This window comes from Plecotus auritus, assembly GCF_963455305.1.
Source record: "Plecotus auritus genome assembly, chromosome: 5".
In the NCBI taxonomy this organism is placed as follows: Eukaryota; Metazoa; Chordata; class Mammalia; order Chiroptera; family Vespertilionidae; genus Plecotus; species Plecotus auritus.
Window position 1 is genome coordinate 167,919,943 of NC_137776.1, and position 23,601 is coordinate 167,943,543.

The 23,601-nt window shown below is 36.2% G+C and overlaps 1 protein-coding gene across 1 annotated transcript in view; it reads right to left on the reverse strand.

The window, feature by feature from the left end:
- The window catches only part of SHOC1 (shortage in chiasmata 1), a gene marked incomplete at both ends in the record, with an annotated part of 61,575 nt that overhangs the window by 22,915 nt on the left and 15,059 nt on the right, over positions 1-23,601 (reverse strand). Inside the window, 11 exons of the mRNA XM_080668322.1 lie at positions 1,520-1,624; positions 3,664-3,840; positions 4,948-5,067; positions 6,242-6,655; positions 11,319-11,561; positions 12,541-12,635; positions 17,957-18,077; positions 19,676-19,777; positions 22,101-22,254; positions 22,934-23,030; positions 23,238-23,403. Of these exons, the coding sequence (XP_080524448.1) occupies positions 1,520-1,624; positions 3,664-3,840; positions 4,948-5,067; positions 6,242-6,655; positions 11,319-11,561; positions 12,541-12,635; positions 17,957-18,077; positions 19,676-19,777; positions 22,101-22,254; positions 22,934-23,030; positions 23,238-23,403 (1,794 nt within the window). The remainder of the gene's footprint in view (positions 1-1,519; positions 1,625-3,663; positions 3,841-4,947; positions 5,068-6,241; positions 6,656-11,318; positions 11,562-12,540; positions 12,636-17,956; positions 18,078-19,675; positions 19,778-22,100; positions 22,255-22,933; positions 23,031-23,237; positions 23,404-23,601) is intronic.

The following is a 23,601-nucleotide window of genomic DNA, read 5'->3' on the forward strand; positions in this document are numbered from 1 at the left end:
TTCTTAAACTGGACCGGAGGGCCGGAACAAAAGCATGGATGGAGTGTTTGTGTGAACTAATATAAATTCAAAGTAAAGGAGCAGAGGGGAGAGCAAGAGAACTGGATAGAACAGCCGGATCCGGCCCGCGGGCCGTAGTTTGCCCAAGGCTGCACTATACCATTATACTAATTCTAGGTTCTGTAAATTAGGGCTATAGCTCCCAATCCTTACTTGTCTGAGGATGGAGATAAGACATCCTGATCCAGCATCAACACCCAAGTGGTTTAATTGGAAAAGAAAGGAAAAGCACCATGCTGGGTTCTCTAAGAGTAACTATAATTTAGTTCTAATACTTGGCTAGATAATATAATACTTAGCCAAGTATTATAATTCTCAGGGGTTGCAGAGGGAGTATAATTATAGCTTACTGCTGCTTAATACTTATCTCTAAAACCTTGGATTAGAGAAATATTTGTCTGGGTCACAGATAAGAGAAAACATCTTGGTCAGAAATCAGAGAAAATTTATTTTCACTTTATATTTAAAACTAGAGGCCCAGTGCACGAATTTGTGCACCAGTGGGGTCCCTCGGCCTGACCTGTGGGATTGGGCTGAAACTGGCTCTCTGACATCCCCCGAGGGGTCCTGGATTGCGAGAGGGCACAGGCCAGGCCGAGGGACCCCACCGGTGCACTATCAGGGTTGGGGAGGGACACGGGAGGCTGGCCAGCCCGGGAAGGACCGTGGGAGGGCTCCAGGGCATGTCCAACCCATCTAGCTCAGTCCTGATCGGCCAGACCCCAGCAGCAAGTTAACCTACCAGTCAGAGCATCTGCCCCCTGGTGGTCAGTGCACATCATAGCGAGCAGTTGAGTGGCCTTAGCATATCATTAGCATATTATGTTTTGATTGGTTGATTGGACAACCTGACACTTAGCATATTAGGCTTTTATTATATAGGATAGTTTAAAAAAACTCTAAATTATAAAACATAATCCTGTAAATATAACATTACTGAATAATGCTCAATAATTCTGCAATAAGGGGCTTAAAGCAGTAATGTAGTAAGACAGATTCTGATAATTTAGAAAAGATTTTCAGGATCATAAAATTTCCAACACATTCAAATTAGTTTTATGTTTATCACTCAAGTAATTTATACCCTCATTTACACACACAATTAAAAAATTGCAAAAGGTATTACTACTAATAACTTAGTCATATTTCATCTAGCAAAGATTTAAAGCCACAGACATAATGGCCTAAAATGTATACGGGAAATGTCATCTTATACTAAAACTTAGTGCATGATGATGATTATACAATCAAATCTGCTAAGGCCATTAGGATTCTGTAATTCAGGCCTAGATGAGGGAATCCTAAACTTATTTTTTTTAGACAATGATAGGTGTTACATAGAAGTAAAAGAAGCTACATACTTTCTTATAAGGTGCATCTTTTTCAGAAAATTGAAAGTTATTTCAGATGAAATATTTCAATAGGAAGAAAAGTAAAAGTAAAAAATTTCCCTACTGACCCAGTGCTGTGTCCAAGCTACATGTTAAAAGGAGATCTCGAATTGTGACCAGAAGGTGTAAGAGACCAGCATGCCTAAACATCGTTTCTCTTTCAGCATTTGTACCTAAGTAAGCAAAAACATATTTAAATGTATTTAAAAACTTAGGATATATATTAGAATTTTAGAATATGTATCAGAATGTTTAACAATGAAAGCAAATATTTATTACTGAGTACTTACTCTGTGCCAGGCTGTGTATAAGGTGGTTATTTCATTAAATCTAGAACAATAACCCTATCAGGCAAGTTTATTATGAATCTTATTTTATGGACAAGGAAATAGTCTTAAGGAGGTTAAGTAACTATCCAAGGTCAATTTGTGAATAAATGGTAGGGCTGGCATTCAAACCCAGACAGCTAACCTTAGAGCTCATACTCATTTTGCTTCCAAAGCACATTCAATTATTTCTACTCTTGGTGGGAAAACAGGTAAATGATTCCCAGTTGTGAAACAAGAAGAAAATTAAACTCATAACTTGCTAACTGGTTAAAATAAAGGTAGAGGATGAGAACATAAAGCAATGCCTTCAAATGGAGGTAGATACCTGGAAATATTTGTCTAAAGATATGACTTGAACAAGAGATGTATTCACAGGGACAGGCCAATTGTCTAATTAACATGACCACATAGCTCCACAGCTTTTTGAGGGTGATAGTTGGATTTCACTGTGTACAGAAGTGAGACATTCTACCCACTGCCCTAACTTAACCAGAGAAGCTCTAGTTTTCTCTGTTTTATATAGTGGAATCCCATGAAATACTTATTTGAACAGAGTTCTGTTAAAATGTTTGAAAAATGCTGATCTAATGAAAAAAGATGAGGCAAATATGTAGTAGTTATTGGGGATCAAGAGGCAATAGGAGAACCAATTATGGGTAGTACCATATATCCTGCCCTGGGAAGGACTTGTGAAAACAAGTCACAAGTCACTCATGACCTGGAAGTGATGAGAACAGAACAGAGAAATCAGATTTGATATCGTTTTTCTCCTCCCCTTAGGAGAACATTTCTTACAGTGTAAGTCTGCAGCTCATGAGTTCTTTCAACGTTTGTATGACTGAAAACATCTTTATTTCACCTTTGTTTTTGTAATATTTTTGCCCAGTATAGAAAACTAGGTTGATGGGTTTTTTCTTCTTCTTCAGCATATATGTATTTTAAATCCTCACCTGAGAATATTTTTTCCATTGAGTCACGGAGAGAGTAGAGGGAAGGAGGGAAGAGGAAAGAGAAAGAGAAAAAAAGAGACATAGATGTGAGAGTGGCACATCAATTGGTTGCTTTCCACACATGCCTCAATGAGGCCAAGGTTCAAACCTGCAACTAAGGTACATGTCCTTGACCGAGAATCAAACCTGAGACCCTTCAGTCCGAGGGCTGGCGCTCTAACCATTTAGTCACACCAGCCAGGGCTTCTTCAGTATTTTAAAGATGTTACTCCAGTATCTTTTTATTTGCATTATTTCTGACAAGAAAGCTGATGTCACCCTTATCCTTGTTTTTCTTATGCAACACATCTTTTCTTCCTCTGGCTGCTCCTATAATTTTCTATTTATTACTGGTTTTGAACAATTACTGGTTTTTCTATCTCTTACAATGCCTGATAACCTTTGACTGGATGCCAGACATTGTGAATGGACTTTAATCTGTTTTTGTTTTTTACTTTCTCCCTTTTTTGGGGAGGAAACTAGGTGGTTCATATGCTAACATTAATAGGGGTTAATTTAGTTTCTGTAATAGGAACCTGTCCATACAGGGTGGGACAAAAGTTGGTTTACAGTTGTGAGTATGCAAAACACAGAATTTATTTTTGTATTATTACTTATTGTATTATTTTCCATACAAACAACTGTAAACCTACTTTTTGCCCCACCCTGTATATGTTAATGGAGCTTCACTAAGGAGCAATGCCAGATTATATTTCTTACTCTTTCTCCCTTATTTAGCTGATTCTCCAGTTTTGGTGTATGGGTGCTATGTGCTGAATTGCAGTTATGCCTTCATCCAAGACTAATTTTTGCATATTCTATATTTTTACTAACTTGATATATAATCCATAAATTAATATCCTTTTAAATAATCTGACTTTTATTTGCACTCACCTTGATGAATGGCATCACTTACTACTTTTTCTTGTTCCTTTAAGAGGAATCTTGTTTGGTCAAAAAGAACGGTGGCAAATTTCCAACTGGCAACAGGGAGAGTACAGAGGCACCCGAGTTTTTTTAAGATAGGAGTAGCTGCTGCTTCTAGGAGACAGTATGCGTGGCACTGGCTATCTGTAAACATGAAAGCATTAAAGGAAGTGTTTATAAAGATTGTATGCTCTTTTTGACAACCAATTGAACATGTTACTTCATGGAGACCTGAACTCTATCTAAATTTTACTGAGTTAAAAATCATGATATTGTACATAAGATTTTATAGAGGTTATTTTAAGATATTTAGGCTGAAGAAACTAGTAAAAACAAAATACCTTCCCCCATAGAATTAGTATAATTTTATGGCTATCTTGTTTATTAGAAAGGATTTATTCAGTAACTAAATCAACATTGCAACTATGAAGAGCCATATAAAGAGAATTGCAATTTTTCTTTTCCCTCAACTATTAGTTTACAACCTTAAGCCAAACAAATTTATAACAATGACAAATTGTTTCTAGTTTTCACTAGATATCAATCTTTAAAGATTTGCATAATCACCTAAAGGTCATAAATAAAATTGAACCAAAGGAAAGCAAAGATATTCAAGAACTAGTAATATACTTTCTTATTGACTTTAATAGTGAGCATGATGTTCTTAAGCAGGCTTTTCTCTTTCTTTGGATTCTAACATTTAAATTATTTTGTACTTTTTCTTTTTTTTTAATTTATCTTTATTTTTGAAAACATTACATATGTCCTCCTCCCCCCTTCCCATTCACACCCCCTACTCCCATTGGGGCTCCCACCCCCCAAGCAGGCTGTTCTTTAGGAGTCAAAGTATATTCTTCTTTATAGCAGAACAAAAAATGTAATCAGTATAGAGTTCAATAATAACTTATTTACATCACCCTGATTAGGGGTAAGGGAATAGAGCAACCATTAGCAGATCATTTTTGAGACTAGAACAAGAGTTGGAGCAGTTTGCTCTTTTCTGATGAGTGAAGGGAAGCAGCAATTTAAAAGAAGAAATGACACTTAGTGGACTGGGGTAGGACAAAGGGGAAGGCAGAGGCAGTGAATAGGGCCTTCCAAGTTTGGAAATAACTTCAAAGTAGAAGTGGAAATAAAGAAATATCTGAAACAAGTAAACAAAGTTACATGGAAAATGAGGTATATGCTAGATACCCCAGAAAGGGCTTTTAAATTCACTTAATTTGAATGTATCTTAAACGCATAGCTTACCTGATGCTGGAATCTCAATGACATTATCTGCTCCCCTCTCCTGATTTATTTTCTCTACAGTTTTATTAGTACAAACAATAGGACTTTCTTCTTGAAGAGTCAAAGAATGTTCTTCTTTATCTTGAAATTCTGATAAAATATTAATTTGCACTGTTCAGAAGAAACTTAATGTTGCTTTACTTAAACGTTTTCTTCTCTGATGACCACCATTGTTAAAGTTCTTTGAAACACATTGTATTAAATTGAACTATTTAGCCCTGCCAGAGTGGCTCAATATTTAAGCATCAACCCATGAACTAGCAAGTCAAGGTTCTATTCCTCGTTAGTGCCTGGCTTGTGGGCTCCATCCCCAGTAGGGGGCGTGCAAGAGGCAGCTGATTAATGACTCTCAACAATGATGTTTCTATCTCTCTCTCCCTCTCCCTTTCTCTCTGAAATCAATAAAAGTATATTTAAAAAAAAAATAATATATAGAATAGTAAGACCTAAGTATACTCTAACTCTTACACATAAATATTTTCATAGTTATTCCATCTGGGTAACCTATGTTAAACATATTCTAGAAGTAAAATGATATGACACATTATACTACTTTTGATATGGTTATAAGCAGAATGTAAAACAGTTAAACAGAAAGTCTCTGGTAAAGTTAAAAAGACTAAGCAATTAACCGGGCAAAGTGTTCTTAGTATACATTAAAATATAATTTAAATTTCTTTTTCCTCTAAAAGAAAAAATGAATGGCAGAATGATAAAAAAAAAAAAAGTTAGAAATATTATGAATCTGTATGGCTAAGTTGTAGAAAGCAAGTTTTACAAATAGTGACTTTGCTTAGAAGTTCAAATGTAACTTAAAACATTTTAAATACATATCTACTAGTACATCTATATCTATACCCATATCTTTCTCCATGCATAATAGATATCATGAATCAATAACATTTTCTTTGAGTTTGAAAAATAATATATTCTACCTGGAAGAGCTTTGTTTCTTTATCTTTTAAAAAAATATATTTTTATTGATTTCAAAGAGGAAGGAAGAGAAAGAAATAGAATCATTAATGATGAGAGAGAATCAATGATCGGCTGCCTCCTACACATCCCACACTGAGGATCGAGCCAGCAAACCCCGGCACTTGCCTTGACCAGGAATCGAACCGTGACCTCCTGGTTCATAGGTCGATACTCAACCACTGAGCCACACAGCTGGGTGTTTCTTTATCTTCTATACTAAATTATATATTTAGCCCTTGAAGCTATCATATCTCTGCCAAAATATTACTAAATTACCCACCATTTTTTTCAACACTATCGGTGACTTCAGTCTTTGAGGTGCAAATTTTATGTTTATTTCTTATCATAATAAAGTCGCTCAAAAGGTCCAAATGATTCTCCCGCCTTTTACTGCATTTAAAAGATGCTTTTTCAATTTTTGAAGAGGAAGCTGATTCAGTGGCTAGTTCTGTGCAGTCAAGTTCCAAGCAATCTTTATTTTCATTATTTTGGATTATTCTGTTAACTAGTTCTTGATCATCCTTTGGTTTTTCCTCTTTAGTTGGACTTTTAACAGAGCTATATTCATCAGAAAAACACAGATCTGGTACTTCTGCTGGTGATGGACTTTTTTGTTGAAGTAATAAATTACCACTTGTAGATTCCTCATTCTTAAGTACAATAGGTGAGGAACAACTTTTATGGTCTAGCCATGCTGAAAACAGAAAATAAAAATATCCAAATGATTTCCATGCCAAAATGAGTGTTCTACTAGGATAACTTTTAGTTATGGGTTCTTAATAATATAATTTAATCCAGTACTTTGTTTACTGCTTTGAAAATCAATTTTTGATCTGAATAAACTAAAATTTTTAAAGGATAAAAATCCAGCACCTCTTTTTTTTTTCTACTAAAACTAGGTTACTGAGCAAAAAGGAATTCCAGAAAAGCCCTATTGCTAGTAGACTTATAATAAATTAGAGCTTTGGAGGTAACAGTTACACTAAGGGTCAAAAACTTACATGCCATGACCAAATGAAAGGACTTGCACTACATATACTTGAAAAAGAACGGTATCCAAAATATATAAAGAACTCCTTTAACTTAATTTTAAAATAAAACCAATTAACAATTTGACAAAATATTTGAATCATCCTATATAATAAAAGGCTAATATACAAATCGACCGAATGGCGGATCAACTGGTTGTTCAACGTAGGAGCTGCCCCCTGGTGGTCAGTGCGCTCCCACATGGGGGAGCGCCACTCAGCCAGAAGCCAGGCTCACGGCTGGCGAGCGCAGCGGCGGTGGCAGCGCTAAGGATGTCTGACAGCTTAGGCCCACTCCCCGAGGGTTCCTGGACTTCGAGAGGGCATAGGCTGGGATGAGGCCCCCCCACCCGAGTGCACGAATCTTGTGCACTGGGCCTCTAGTATTTCATATAAGACTAGAGGTCCGGTGCATGAAAATTCATGCACTGGAGCGGGGGGTCCCAGTCTGCCCCCTCTCAGAGTCCGGGAGCCCTCAGGGACGTGAGGTGACCTAGCGATCAGGGGAAGGCAATGCCCCCATCACACCCCTGCTGCTGCCACTTCCGGCAGCACAAGCCTTGGCCGGCCCTGGTTACCTGAGCCTTGGGAGGCCCTCCGAGGCTTGCCTGCACCTCGAGCCAGCCCTGGGCAGTTGTGGGGGCTGAGGGGACTGGGGGATTCTGGAGGCAGGTGCATGGAGCCTCCGGGGGGCAGGTGTGGCCGTGCCACGCGCCTGCTGCCCTGGCAGGGCTGAGGGGACTGGGTGCCGCCATCTTGTGGCTGTGGGTGCCGCCAACTTTGAGGGCGTGACAGTCATTAGCATATACCCTCCTTATTGGCTGTGGGTGCTGCCATCATTGTGAGGGTGTGGTGATCAATTAGCATATTCCCTCTTTATTAGATAGGATATACACATGCTGCAACATGAATGAATCCTGAAAACACCCTAATGAAAGAAGCTAGTCATAAAATACCAATATTATATGATTCTAGTTATATGAAACGTCCAAAATAGTCAAATCTGTAAATACAGAAACTAATTAATGGTTCCATATCTGGGCAAAATGGGAGTGACTGCTAATGAGTACAATATTTCTTTTGGGGTTGTTACAAATGTTCTAAAATTGATTGTGGTGAGGATTATACAACTCTATGAATATACTAAAAAACACTAAATGGTATACTTTAAATGGGTGAATTACATGGTATGTGAATTATATTTCAATAAAGCTGTTATATACATATATATATATATAAAAGATATACAAGTGGCCAATGAGCATGTAAAAAGATGCTTTTCATCATTAGTCATCAGGAAAATACAAATTAAAACCACAATGAGATACCACAAAACACCCATTAGAATGGCTAAAATTTAAGACTGTTGATACTAAGTGTTGGCAAGGATATAGAGTAACTGGAACTCTCACACATTGCCATTGTGAATGTACAATGGTGCAACTAAGTTGGAAAACAATTTAATTGTTTCTTATAAAGTTAAACATACACCTACTATAAGACCCAGCAATTCTACTCCTAAATAATCACTCTAGAAATGATAACATATGTCCACAAAAAGATTTGTACAAGACTATTCATAGCAGTTTTATTAATAATAGTGAAAAACGGGGTGGGGGAGGGGAACTCAGGAGAGTTGATAAACAAATCATGATACAGCCATATAATGAAAAATTCCTCAATAATAAAAAGAAAAGAGTAGTTATACACAGAACATCATGAGCGAATCTCAAAATGTTATGCTGAGTGGAAGAAGACAGGTACAAAAGAATTCATATTGTATGATTCTATACATAAAATTCTATAACAAGATAAACAAATATATAGTGATAGAAAGTAGACCAGTTGTTACTTGGCTGGGGTCAGGGGTGAAAGCTGGTAGGGGAGAGGAGTGAGATGGAGGGAGAATCACTGCAGAATGCAAAGGGACACAAGGGAACTTTTTTGTGTTAGAAATATTCTGTATCTTATTTATGATGGTAGTTTCACATTTGTCAAAATGCATAAAACTGTACAGTTTCGAGTGGGTACATTTTATTATATATAAATTATACCTCAACATTTATTTGAACAAAAATGCTAAATAATATAAATTAGGGAAGTATGTGGTTAGGGCCTTAAATCATAATCTTTGGGAAGATAAATTTTATATTTTTCCTTCCAAAACATGGTCTAAAATTTTTTTATTTTTGTTTTGTTTTTATTAGAGGTATTGGTATAAGAAACATTTTACTTTCCTCTTAACTATACTAAATATAACACAAAACTGCAAAAGTGTAAGAGTAATGATGAATGTAATGAGTAATGTCAACTAAGGGTTGGCCGCAATTTGTGAGTACTGAGAACTATGGTGCATTGGAGGGTGAGTGGTCTAAAATGGTGAGCTGCACCCTAACTGGTCTGGCTCAGTGGATAGAGCATCGGCCTGCGGACTGAAAGGTCCCAGGTTCGATTCCGGTCAAGGGCATGTACCTTGGTTGCGGGCACATCCCCAGTGGGGAGTGTGCAGAAGGCAGCTGATCAATGTTTCTCTCTCATCGATGTTTCTAACTCTCTATCCCTCTCCCTTCCTCTCTGTAAAAAATCAATAAAATATATTTAAAAATAAAATAAAATAAAAAATAAATAAAATGGTGAGCTGCTCTTGGCCCCAGCCAAATGTTGCCATATAAAAATGAGTCTGGTTTTTGGAATCATAAAGATAATTTCAAAATGCAGATCATTTATGGCAACCCTCCAAATTTTTTATGTTGTTAACTAATTAAAAAACCATATGGATCAATAATATGTGGACTGAATAGAATCTGAATGGTACCAATTTGAAACTTCTGAGCTATTTTCTAGAGATATGTTGGTAGGTTTAACAGGTAAATAGAAACTGTTTATTATTTCATTTTTCTGATTATTTTCCTCTATTACTTTCTCTTGACCATGGGCTCCTGATACAATTATTTACTTTTTGAACATCAGATTAAACTATCACCATAATGTTATTGGATATCAAGGCAAATTATTTAACTTCAAAATAGTTACATATCGTAATAAAGACTTTATATAATTTTATAGATTTAATACATCATTCTGTATATTTGAAAACACCATAAAATCTTCCTTTCCCTTTTCTTTGTCTAGCACTCTGACCTAATCTCTTTAAAAATTCTTCTACCAGGGATAACCATCTAGGCTTTGGGTAGACGGGTATGCATTTGCTTCATAAAGTCTGTTTATTCTTCTTCCTACTATATCCAAAGCCCTCTGTCTTCTGTTTTTGAAAGATCCCTTGCTGATAACAATTCTTACCTCAATTCTTATCTCCTTAAAGCAGTTGCCCAACATCCACAATAATTTCTAAAATTCATTTTAAACTATATTTATTTACTGTATAATAAACTAAGAGTAAACTTTCCCAACTCCTTAACAATCTGAATTTAGTAACTATTGTTTATTAAATAATACATATATACTTCAAAAAGATATAATTCAGGTTAAGAATGTTCCATCTATACTAATAAAAGGGTAATATGCTAATTAGACTGGGAGGGTGAGCAGGCCAGCAGGGCGGGGGCAGTTGGGGGTGAGCAGGCCAGCAGGAGGAGGCAGTTGGGGGCAATTAGGCTGGCAGGGGGGCAGTTGGGGGCGATCAGGTCAACAGGCAGAGTGGTAAGAGACAATCAGGCAGGCAGGCAGGTGAGCGGTTAGGAGCCACAGGTGCCGGATTGCGAGAGGGTGCAGGCCGGGCTGAGGGACACCCTTCCCCCCACCGTGCACAAATTTTGTGCACCGGGCTACTAGTTTACTATAATGGCATATATAGCAACCAAAATAACTCAAAAGATTGAAACCCAAAAGAGATTTTTATCTTCTTAAATTATATAAGTAAAAAAAATGCTAAATGAGTAAACTTTTTGGTAACAAAGGAAGATTTTTCTATTGTTGAAGAAAGATCACTAAATATATTGAGTAAAGTTGAGCTGTCAAAAAAATAACTGCTGGTTTGTGTCTAGGTTACGTAAACAGAAACTGAGATGGCAATTAATCATTTGTAAAAGAAAACAAAGTCACTAATTGAAAATGGCTAGGAATTTCAAAACTGTAGAATTTTAGGACAGAAAAGGACTTTAGGATTTAGCTAGTCAAATTTTCATATTTTTCCAAGGAAGAAAATGGGGCTTGGTGAAGCTCCAAGTTATAAATTCTGGCAGAGCCAGAGCTAATATTGAACACTGAAATTTAGTTATATTTCCCCAATCACCTAGGGGAGAGCCAGTATCTAATATTGTCTCAACCTGAAAATGTCCATACAAGTGGTATTTACTATTATGTACTTACATTCTAGTTCAGGTACTTTTGTAGGCAAAAATATCTCCATTTTAGTGTCATCAGAAGATAGATCCTGATGACTGAAATACGTAGTCAGATGTTCCAAAGTTTCTGTCACTCTCAGATTCAGTCCTGCTTGTTTCCACCATTCTGGGCTAACAGGAGTAACCACAAGGCTTTCTTCCTCAATTGAAAATATCTTTTTCAAATCTGTAACTGAGAATTGACTGTTGGGCTCTTCCATTCTTGGCACTTAAAAAACAACAACAATGCAAAAAAAAAACCAAGACAACACACACAAAAAAACAAATAGTCTGAAACAGTTCACAGGGCAAAAGAGATGAAAAATATAATAAACAAAGCCACTGAAAATTTCTTGTGAAATAGATTTTCACACATTAGGGAAAAAATGTGAAACTTAAAGTGATATCTGGTATTTCATCTTCAAGATGCTAATATTTGTAAAAATTCAAAATATTACAGCCGAAGCCGGTTTGGCTCAGTGGATGGAGCGTCGGCCTGCGGACTGAAAGGTCCCGGGTTCGGTTCCGGTCAAGGGCATGTGCCTTGGTTGTGGGCGCGTCCTCAGTGGGAGGTGTGCAGGAGGCAGCTGATCGATGTTTCTCTCTCATCGATGTTTCTGGCTCTCTGTCCCTCTCCCTTCCTCTCTGTGAAATATCAATAAAATATATTTAAAAAAAAATATTACAGCAATAGTAGCCATATAAAAGATTTACTTTAATATGTGGAAATATGAAGTTAAAATTATTCTAATATTTAGTAGGAGATGGGACTACTACTTGACTATTTTAGTATTTACTAAATTAGTACATTTGACAACATTTTTGAAGAATATAAGATTTTATTAAACAGAAATTCTGATTCAAATGAAATTAAACAAGAAGATAAACTTGATTAGATTTTATGATGGCTATGAGCTTAGACAGCAAGGCATAGAGCTTTCTGCTTCAATACCTTTAGCCTACATAGGGACAAATCATAATGTATGGAGAAAATGAAGTAGCATGACTACTTAGCATTATTATCTGCATTATAAGCATCAACCCAAAATTAGGATTATGAATTTTAAAATTCTAATTTTGGAACTGTCTCTTTTTATAATGATGGTAATAATAATAATAAACATATTGAATCAGACAATTACATTTCTACTGATTGTACATTGTTGTCTATATACTTTATTTAGCATTCAAAATCAATTAATCTTTACCTGGAAGCAAAAATGAGTTCTGAAAGCTTCTGCAGCTTTCAGATTGCCACACTGTACAGTCTTCATTGGCTGATTTTTCAGCAGTACACAAACTACTGGGGGGAAAGGAGTTAGAATTTAATACATTAATAATATTACGTCTTTTATGAATAATAAATATTTTTAAGAAAAGTAGTTCTTTACATTCAAAAGCTAAGAGAAGAATTAACTATTTTATAAATGTATAAGCTGAAGTAGAGAGTTCCATAGACCAAATTTCAAATTCTTCCTTCCTACTCCCCTGGGAAGATTTGGCAATTTGTCAACCCTTTCATTGGTCCTGCTTGCCGGTAACTTATTCCTACCTCTATCTCCCTCAGTGAACCTAGAGCCAGGGTTTTAGCACTTTATTCCATAAATTGTGCTAGCACCAACCCTATAAGTCTACTCAAAATAAAAACAATTTACATAAAATTGTTCTGCTTACTATACAAAATAGCAGTTTCAACACCAACTTTTACAAAATTGCTGTCCCTCCCCAAGTCCATTCTAAACCAAAAATTTGGAGCCTCTACTGGCTGAGCATCAGAACTATGAACAAGTTCTGTCTGCTCTATCTTCTCAGGAAGTGACAGGTCCTAACGTTTAGTTCAGGTCCCTCAATCTTGATGGGTGTGTGAGTGAGTGATATGTGTCTGTTGTGCATTTTTTGGTGCTAAAGGGAGAAAATACGCAGACAATCAATGTAAATTACAGCACATCAACCACTATGAAGATGCTAGCCTTGGTAGGGAAGTGAGCATTAATTCACAACTCCCTTAATCTATGCCCCCAAACCTTCCAAGCCCTCCTAAGTGACAATTGTTGTATTCTGTTTCTCTGTTCATATGAAACATATATGAGCATGCTAATGATAAGTACTGCTAGTTAAATTGACAGTCATAGGCTAAGCACGCTAGGTTTTATGTCTAAACAATCCAATTTACCCACATAATAAAAAAATCTGGCATGTAGTGGCAAAATTTGAGAATCTAGACAATTCTTGAACCTTACCAAGGTCTCTGGCAACTGGATACATCAGATTGTAGGTAATTATTTTAAAATAAAAAGAAGGAATAATATTTAGGCAGGCCATGTCCAACAAGAGACTGTAATATAGACATATATTCTCATGCTTAATGGAAATTTCTGAAGACATGTCTGAATTTGATATCTTCTCTGGTTATATCTAAAAATGTTCACAATTCAGAAATCAGTTAGTATGGAAATTAAGTCTTATGCCATACAGACTTTTCTTTTTAGCCCCATAAAATTTAGCATAGAATTTTATAGGCAGTAGGCACTAAAAACATGTGTTAACTGGGTATATTTCCAGCCAAAATGTGTTCTGAAACAAAGAAATTTGGGTCATAAAAGCAAGTTAAAAATACAGTAATATTATGTATTATTTCTCCCTTCTGTTGTATTTTTATTTTAATACTTTTCCTCTTTGTTTGCAGTTTCATGGTTGAGGTGTAAATCCATTTTTAAAACAGGAATTTTTAAGTTTTTATGATTCACAAACCAAATGGAAGTGATCTATTGCTTGTTAATGAATGTAGTGGTGATGAGACCACTTTAAGTTGTTTTGAATGACCTTAGGACCTTGGCTAATTTTAGTCTCTTGTTCTAACTTTGGCAAGTTCTAATACGTAGATAAGTTTCATAAATTCTCATTAGATATTTGAGTTATAACAATAAATAGAAGATGGCGGCATAGGTAAACACCTGAACTGCTGCCTCGCACAACAATTTCAAAACTACAACTAAAAGACAAAACGGACATCATCCACAACCACAGGAAGGCTGGCTGAGTGGAAATTCTACAACTAGAAGGAAAGAGAAAAGCACACTGAAACTCAGGAGCTGCGGAAGTAAAGTGCAGAGGTACAGAGGCGCAGGCGGAGGGGGCTGGCAACTGAATATGTGGCTGGCTTTCTCAATCAGGAGTGAGACAAAAGCTCCCGACTGCTCTGAACACCAGTTCTGGGCGAGACTCTGGGGACCCAGACTCATTCGGGGAGAAACTGGACTGTCTGTCAGCGGGCAAAACTCAAGGGCGGCTTTCTCTCAGAGGTGCTTACAGCGATTACCGCAGGACACTGAGACCAGGGGCCTCTTAGGGCAGGGCTGACGGGAAGCCATTGCTGTTTGCTCTGCCCTGAGATCCCACCCCACGAAGCCATTGCTGTTTGCTCCGCCATGAGACTCTGCCCCATCCAAGCTGAGCACAGAGGCTTTTGCATATGAATGGCCTGGTCCTTTGAATTCTAAACTTACCTAACAAACTGCAGCTGAGTCAGTGAGACCCAGAACATCCAAAAGAAGGCCCAAGGCCCCACAGCAGCTTGCATTGCTTCATAGCTGGGCCTCATCTGGGTACCTCCAAACCCCAAACAAAGAAGAGGAATCTGCAGATCTCTCTGTAGCTCCTGCTGGGTGGCCTCAGGCAGAGGCTAAATTAGCACCTCCTTGGAGATCCAAGAGCCAGTGTACCCAGGGGTCAGAGTAGGACCATCCAGATTACAACTCCTCAGGTCCATAAGGGACACACTCAGGAGGCAGACTCAGTGAGCACTAAAGCCCCACTGAAGCAAGTCTTGCCTCATAAGGGTGTCTCCAGCACAGAAGTTCTCCCAGCGTAGACACAGCTGATCCCCATAGCCAACTGGCCTGGAGGTTAAGTCCTCCCAGTGATACCAGCAACAATCAAGGCTTAACTACCACAAGACTGTGCACACAGCCCACAAAGGGGTTCACCAAGAGTGTCCACCTCAGGGAACTGGGGAGGCTGAGCCACTGGGCCCTATAGGACACCTAGCACACAAAGCCACTCTATCAACTCAGGGAAGCAGCCAAAATGCGGAGACAAAGAAACAGATCACAAATGAAAGAAATGGAGGAAAGCAAACGACTGGATATAGAGTTCAAAACCATGGTTATAAGGTTTTTCAAGAATTTTCTAGAAAAGGCCAATAAATTTATTTAAAAAAATTTTTTTAAATATATTTTATTGATATTTTACAGAGAGGAAGGGAGAGGGATAGAGAGCTAGAAACATCGATGAGAGAGAAACATCGATCAGCTGCCTCCTGCACACCTCCCACTGGGGATGTGCCCGCAACCAAGGTACATGCCTTTGACCGGAATCGAACCTGGGACCCTTCAGTCCACAGGCCGACACTCTATCCACTGAGCCAAACTGGTTTCGGCAAGGCCAATAAATTTAATGAGACCCTCGAGAATATGAAAAAGGACCAACTAGAAATTAAGCATACACTGACTGAAATAAAAAATAATATACAGAGATCCAACAGTAGACTAAAGGATCACAAGAATCAAGTCAAAGATTTGAAATACAAAGAAGCAAAAAACACTCAACCGGAAAAGCAAAAAGAAAAAAAGAATCCAAAAATATGAAGATAGTGTAAGGAGCCGCTGGGATAACTTCAAGCGTACCAACATCCGAATTATGGGGGTGCCAGAAGAAGAGAGAGAGCAAGATACTGAAAATCTATTTGAAGAAATAATGACAGAAAACTTCCCCCACCTGGTGAAAGAAATAGACTTACAAGTCCAGGAAGCGCACAGAACCCCAAACAAAAGGAATCCAAAGAGGACCACACCAAGACACATCATAATTAAAATGCCAAGAGCGAAAGACAAAGCGAGAATCTTAAAAGCAGCAAGAGAAAAACAGTTAGTTACCTACAAGGGAGCACCCATATGATTGTCAAATGATTTCTCAACAGAAACTATGCAGGCCAGATGGGAGTGGCAAGAAGTATTCAAAGTGATGAATAGCAAGAACCTACAACCAAGATTATTCTACCCAGCAAAGCTATCATTCAGAATTGAAGGTCAGATAAAGAGCTTCACAGATAAGAAAAAGCTAAAGGAATTCATCACCGCCAAACCAGTATTATATGAAATGCTGAAAGGTATTCTTTAAGAAGAGGAAGAAGAAGAAAAAGGTAAAGATAAAAATTATGAACAACAAATACATATCTATCAACAAGTGAATCTAAAAATCAAGTGAATAAAAAATCTGATGAACAGAATAAACTGGTGAATATAATAGAATCAGGGGCATAGAAAGGGAGTGGACTGACAATTCTCGGAGGGAAAGGGATGTGGGGAGTGCGGGAAGAAACTGGACAAAAATCGTATACCTATGGATGAGGACAGTGGGGAGGGGGGTAAGCGGAGAGGGTGGGGTGGGAACCTGGTGGAGAGGAGCTATGAGGGGAAAAAAGAGGAACAATTGTAATAATCTGAACAATAAAGATTTATTAAAATTAAAAAAACAATAAATAGATAAATAACTTATTTTTAAGTAAATGTTTTTATATCAAATTAAAATTCAAGAGTATACTAATTTCTGCTAGTTTCTGTTTCAGATTGCCAATCTGCCTTAACAGAAGAATCATGGTATGTGGTGTAAATTTAAAAAAAGGAAAAGAGCACTAAAAAGACAGTATAGGTCCTGCAAAGGGACTCAAACTACTTGGACAAATTATAGGTATTTTCTATATTTGTCCCATGCTGCTTTTACAGAGCTCATGTCTGATACAAGGAGTTCTAGTTCATGGTAGAGTTCTCTGTATCACAGATATACCCTCCAAATGACCTAATCCTTTGCCAGAGATTATGATGATGATAATCCCTCAATGCCAGACCCCTCCATCTTATGCTGTGACACCTTTCTGAGACCATTAGCAGGAATCTGAGCAGCTAGGGATGAGTTGCTCCTGGTAACCCAACAGCATTATCCTCTGATAGATCAGCCAATCACAGCTAAGAACTCAAAACCCTGCCCATAGCGCCTATGATGCCCACTCTCAGAATAATTCGTTAAAGACTTATAGACTTTTGTGTGGGTTTTTTTGGTAATTTTCCTGAAAATGTGCTATTTTAGGACACATTAAATTCCAGGATTAAAGTAAAGAAGAAGGGGACTTTACTAGTTATATTACTAGTTTTATAAGTGGTATAAGAAACAGAGGAATGGGTGACTTTATTCCAGGAGAGCAAACTAATCTAACTTGGAAAATATTAAGTTTAATGTATGCCACATGGTATAAAATTTTCAAGTGGTTTATTTTTAATAGTAATATATTAACATTCAAAATACTAAAAGTATAAAAGAGCCTGGCTCTATTACTTACTAGCTTCCATATTTCCTTTTGTGTCCTTTGAAAGATATTCTATGCATGTAAAAACAAGTACATACATGAATATTCATATATTGCCCCCAGTTGCTTTAGACACTATTCTTTCTCTTAGAATGTTTTAAGGTATCTTAGAGGTATCTTAGAAATTGCCTTTACGTGGAGAGATTTAATTAAAAACTGCTTGATCTGAATTGCAATTGGAGTTCTAGATAATCTTTACTTACATTTTATAAACAGGCGAAAATGGAAATGTCTGAAGTCCCGTACATAATGAATTCACTGAAGAATGTTGGTTTGCTAGGTGTAGAGGAGGCAATGGCATTTCTAACTCTTCTTCTAACTCTTCTAGAATAAATAAAAAATTTAAAAATCATAATATTATATAAACATTGAATAAAATTAAGTATAATTTAGAATTTTGTTAGCAACTATTATGTTTAATCATTATGTTACAACGAAAAATTTTCAATAAAAACTTGGGTTACTTGAACTACAAAATAACTGTTAACTTTTCATCTATATAAGCAATTACACATATATCACATGGTATCTCAACTGTGATAGTGGTCGTTTTTAAAAAATCAATTAAGCCCAGCTGGCATGGTTCAGTGGTTGAGCATCGACCTATGAACCAGGAAGTCATGGTTCAATTCCTGGTCAGGTTATGGGCCTGATCCACAGTTGGGGGTGTGCAGGAGGAAGCCGATCAATGATTCTCTCATCATTGATGTTTCTATCTCTCTCTCCTGCTCCCTCCCTTTCTGAAATCAATAAAAATATATTTTAAAAATCAACTGACAACTAAACTTTATTGAGTTGATTATATAAGATAAATTCTAAGAGCTTTATATGTACTGGTGCTTTTAATTCTGACAACTTTGTTGTCAGTACTATTTTAACCTCCAGAATAAATATTGGTGATGTTAAGTAAGTAGTATTAATGGTAAGTAATCCTTCACCTTAATAAGTCTGGGGTCTAGGTGGCCTAGCAGAGTTATGTTTTAATATGGAAGGCTTAACAAACTGATCCTTATTTATTCATAAGTAGTCAGTATGTTCCTATCACTTTCATAAATAAATAAGTAAACTTCCAAATAGATTATTAATATGATCCAATTATAAATATAACTAAATAACATAGTTAAATATCATCAATATAGTTAAGAAGCAACACAACTTGGCATTACACTGGAACAAAAGATGATTCTAAGATTCCAAATTTGATAAAATTGTAACATTAACAATAATTATAAGATTGCTTTGAGAGATTAAAAAGTTAAATTTATAAAAATATAACAAGGATTAGCAAGATTACTTATTCTGAGATAAAATATAAAATTTCATTTACTGAGTTATAAGATTCCTATTTTTAATGTTAATGCTATTCCTCTATTTTTCTTCCTCGATCTTTGTAACTCTCTCTGCATAGTATTCAGTTTTGATGCTAGAAGGATAATGAGTTAATGATAGTAACACATGTAAAAGAACAGAATAAAAGAAAAATATAATACCTTGGATTACAATAATCAAATTTTAAACATGAAAACTGTCCCATAGTAGACTTTGTATGCGAATGCACTGTACTTTTACATCAGATATAGGTAACCTCTGATAAACTAAACTATTTATTTATTTATTTATTTATCTATTTATTTATTTATTTATGTTAATCCTTGCCCAAGGATATTTTTCCATTGATTTTTAGGGAGAGTGGAAGAGAGAGGGAAAGACAGAGAGAAACATCGATGTGAGAGAAACACATCAATTGGTTGCCTCCTGCACAAGCCTGAACCAGGGCCTGGGACAGGGAGGAACCTGCAACCAAGTTATGTGCCCTTAACCAGAATCGAATCCGGGACCCTTTGATCCTCAGGCCGACGCTCTATCCACTGAGCAAAACTGGCCAGGGCTGATAAACTCAGTGATTTAGTCAAAATTCCTACCTGGTTTATGGTGCTCTAGTTTGCATTGGCTTTGAATGGCCAAAATCTCTGTGGAGTTGCATTTTATATCTTCAATGTCAATTGCATGCTTGGTAGTAGGATCTGGAAAGAAAAGGAAGGAAGTCTATTTTCAGCCAAAGTAGTAGTATAATAGATTAGTGGCCCAGTGCATGGATTCGTGCACATTGAAAGGAAATTAATTAGAAGAAATATTTTAATATTGCTATTTGCCCTTTCTCTATAATGGAAGTGTCAGAGATGAAATAAAATTAGTAAAATGCATATGAAGATAATATATAAATTGATTAATAAATAAACAATAACAACATGATATAACAACAAAGACATGATACAAAAGCAACAAAAACATGATATAGAAACAACATTGATACAAATAATGACTGATAAATTGATTAAACTTATTCTAATATCTCCCCGTATACTACATTAAGAGTAAAAACACTTTCAGAGTGCTTGACTAAATTCCCTCATGAAGAAGTATTTACAACTTTAACTTTAACATCACACGCTCTTCGAACTCTAGAGAAAGCAACATATAACTGACCATGTCCAAAAACAGGTTCAGGTAGGAATATTCCTACTCTGCCTAGAGTCTGTCCTTGTGATTTATTAATAGTCATCACAAATGCTGGCATCAAGGGAAACTGTCTTCAAATTAATTTAAATGGGAGGCCAGTGTCAGACGGGGACAAATCAATTCTTGGAATCAGAACAACCTCACCTTCTGCAGACCCTGTTAATACTTCAGCTTCGATTATGTTAGGTCACAATCTTTTGATAATAAATCCAGTACCATTACAAAGACCCCATTTACTATTAAGATTTCTCAGTAGCATGATGATTACATCTACTTTCAATTTTAATTTATGGCACAGCATTCTCGAAGGAGTAATACTATTAAGAAATTTGGTGGGAAAATTTTCTTTTTCGGCATCATCCATTGAATCGATGGAATCATCACTCAGATAGTACGTTGTTCCAATAGTTGGTCTTTAGATACATTCTGTCGATGACACAGGCTTCTTTCAGCTTCAGAGGTAAGTTGTGCCAATAATTGCTCTTCAGACATATTTGGTTGACGACCCCGCTTTCTTTCAGCTTCAGAATGTCAACAAAAACAACCAAATTCACTATCGACAATGACAGAATGAATCACATGCGTGCGATTGGTGCCAGTGAGAGCTTTATATGTATTGCGCATGCGCGAGTCAACATTTATTTTTAAATTGCCAGTGTACGTCATATGTACTGGCCAGTCTGTTGGTCGAACGGACATAAAGTCGGTCACTTAGCCTTTTATATATATAGATGTTTTGTAATCTTGTTCATTCCTCTGTGGTAATGACTCTTTCTACTTAGTCACCATCAGAGCCAAGGAAATGGTGGGAGTGTAATACCACAGTCATCCAGTAAAGTTGTTTGTCTTTTCCATTAGCATTCATAGATTTGTGTCCTGCTGAAAAGCCCATGGCCACCCTGCATTCTGAACTCTGCTATATTTTCAAGTTTGGGTATAAATTTTACTCACATACTCAGGTTGACTTTTCATTCCCTTGCTTTGACCTGTTAGGCTGATCAATAATTCCCTCAATTTAGTTTTGTCTGCAAGAATTCCTTCAAGTCTGTGGTCTATGGATAGCAAGCAACCCTGTTCTCAATGGGTATCACAAATCCTCCTTCACTCCTCCCTAATATTCTATGTCTTTCATAATTTCAACTGAAATTTATGAGAGGGGAGTTAAATATTTGGGCTCAAATTATCTTAAAAAGAATTCAACAACATGTACTAAGTCTAACTGAGATGAAACCATCTAGGTTTTAGGTTATGAGTTTCTCTGTACTTAACTAAAGTTAGAATATAAGTTGTTAGTGGTTTGTCATTCTATATAAGAAAACAACTAAAAAAGTAGTACAGTCATAGGTATCATAGCTTTATTAGTGTAATTATCTTGAAATGGTCAGATGAATTTCAGAGACATTTTAAGCTTGCAAGCATATAAAGAAAGATGAGAAAAGAGTCTCATCAATAATAATTCTGAGATTTCGCCATATATCCTGCAGAATCTTTTTTAAAAACCTGGAGTTTTAGAAAAAAAGTTTAATGAACAAAATTTTTTTAAAAATATATCTTATTTTTTTTTACAGAGAGGAAGGGAGAGGGATAGAGAGTCAGAAACATCGATGAGAGAGAAACATCAATCAGCTGCCTCCTGCACACCCCCCACTGGGGATGTGCCCGCTACCAAGGTACATGCCCTTGACCGGAATCGAACCCGGGACCCTTCAGTCCGCAAGCCGACGCTCTATCCACCGAGCCAAACCGGTTAGGGCAATGAACAAAATTTTTATAACAAACATTATTAAGTAGTTTTTATACGTAATAAATTTTTAAATTAATCTTTACCTCTTTTGAAAAGCTTTTCATATTCATTTTCATCTTCGTAAGTTATTATTTCTGGCACTAAGTGTAATGACTCCTTCAGTTCTGAAAGTGATGGAATACCAACTTCTTGTTTGAGGTTTGGAGCTATTAATTCACACTCAGGAAAAACTGATGGCTGAGATGATATAGAAGTAAAACAAATCTTTAGTTAGGTTTTGCAAATAAAGATTTCAGAATTCATAAACAGTTACATTTGTTTAATTGATGTACCAAATTTTAAACTAAACTCACCCTCAAAAATTTTAATACTATGCATACCTTTAAAAAATAGAAGTGTAGCAGCCAAAAATATATTCTGCTACATAATAAGCAATGTTCTGAGTAATGTCTTGTATGGTCACTGGTTATATTAGTGATGTACAATATCCCTATAGGCAGGAATGTCTTCTTTTGGGCTAATACATTTAAAAAATTCTAAATTTTTAAATTAGAACACGATCACTTAATGTCCTATACCAGGTTTAATGATTAAAATAATTGGGAGAGGTTTTAAAATTCTCTATAACTGGGCTGCACACCAGACCAATGAAATCAGAATATATGTGGATAGTACCCAGACTTCAGTATTTTATTAAAATTCCCTGAGTAATTCCAACGTGTTGCCAAAGTTTAGAACTACTACCTTAGAAGTAAGTTTGATTTCTTAGCTGATATGTGTTCAACCCATTATCAAGTCTTTTTCATTTGATAATAGTAGATGGTCAAGGTATATTACTAAAATTTTTTAAAGTGTGCTTTACTACTTCTGTAAAAATATTAATGAAAGTAAGTACTATAGCTTCATTTAAACCTACTGTATCTTCTAGTTTCTCCGGACAAAAGTTCTCTTTATCCATATAAAAATCTTCTTTCATAAGATCTTTCAAATCTCCTTGAAAAGAGAAACATTCCCTTAACAAAAAAACAAAACATTAAATTAGTGTTTACTAATAGCAAGTTACATGTATAAAATGTAGCCCAAAATGATAGACAATAATAAAAATTAGAGTTGAAGTACAACAATGATAAAATATTATTATTGGTAACATGTAGACTTGTGAGCATACAAAGAATATTTTCTCCTTTTACAAATATTTACAACACTGTGCAACTAAGTACCTGAAAAAATCAGCATCTGTGAAGATCTGTTCTTTGAAATCTAAAAGGGGGTCCTTTATCAAAAACAGTTTCAGCCTACTCAACAGAGTATCCAAGGTTGATAGATAACTTTTATAGGTCATTAAATTATTTGTGAAAATTATCTCTTCAGCATCAAAAAACAAATCTGAAAGGAAATAAGAAATATGAAAGAGTAAGAAAAATATCTGAAAGTTATACAGAAGGATCTAGTTACTATAGTGAGCTATTAGATAAAGTTGGGGTTTTCAAACACATGTTTAATTCTTTAGTTCTTCATTGTACTGTGCATATAAAGCATGTAGCACAGTACTGGTAAGTAGGTAAAAGCTCAATAAATTTTAGT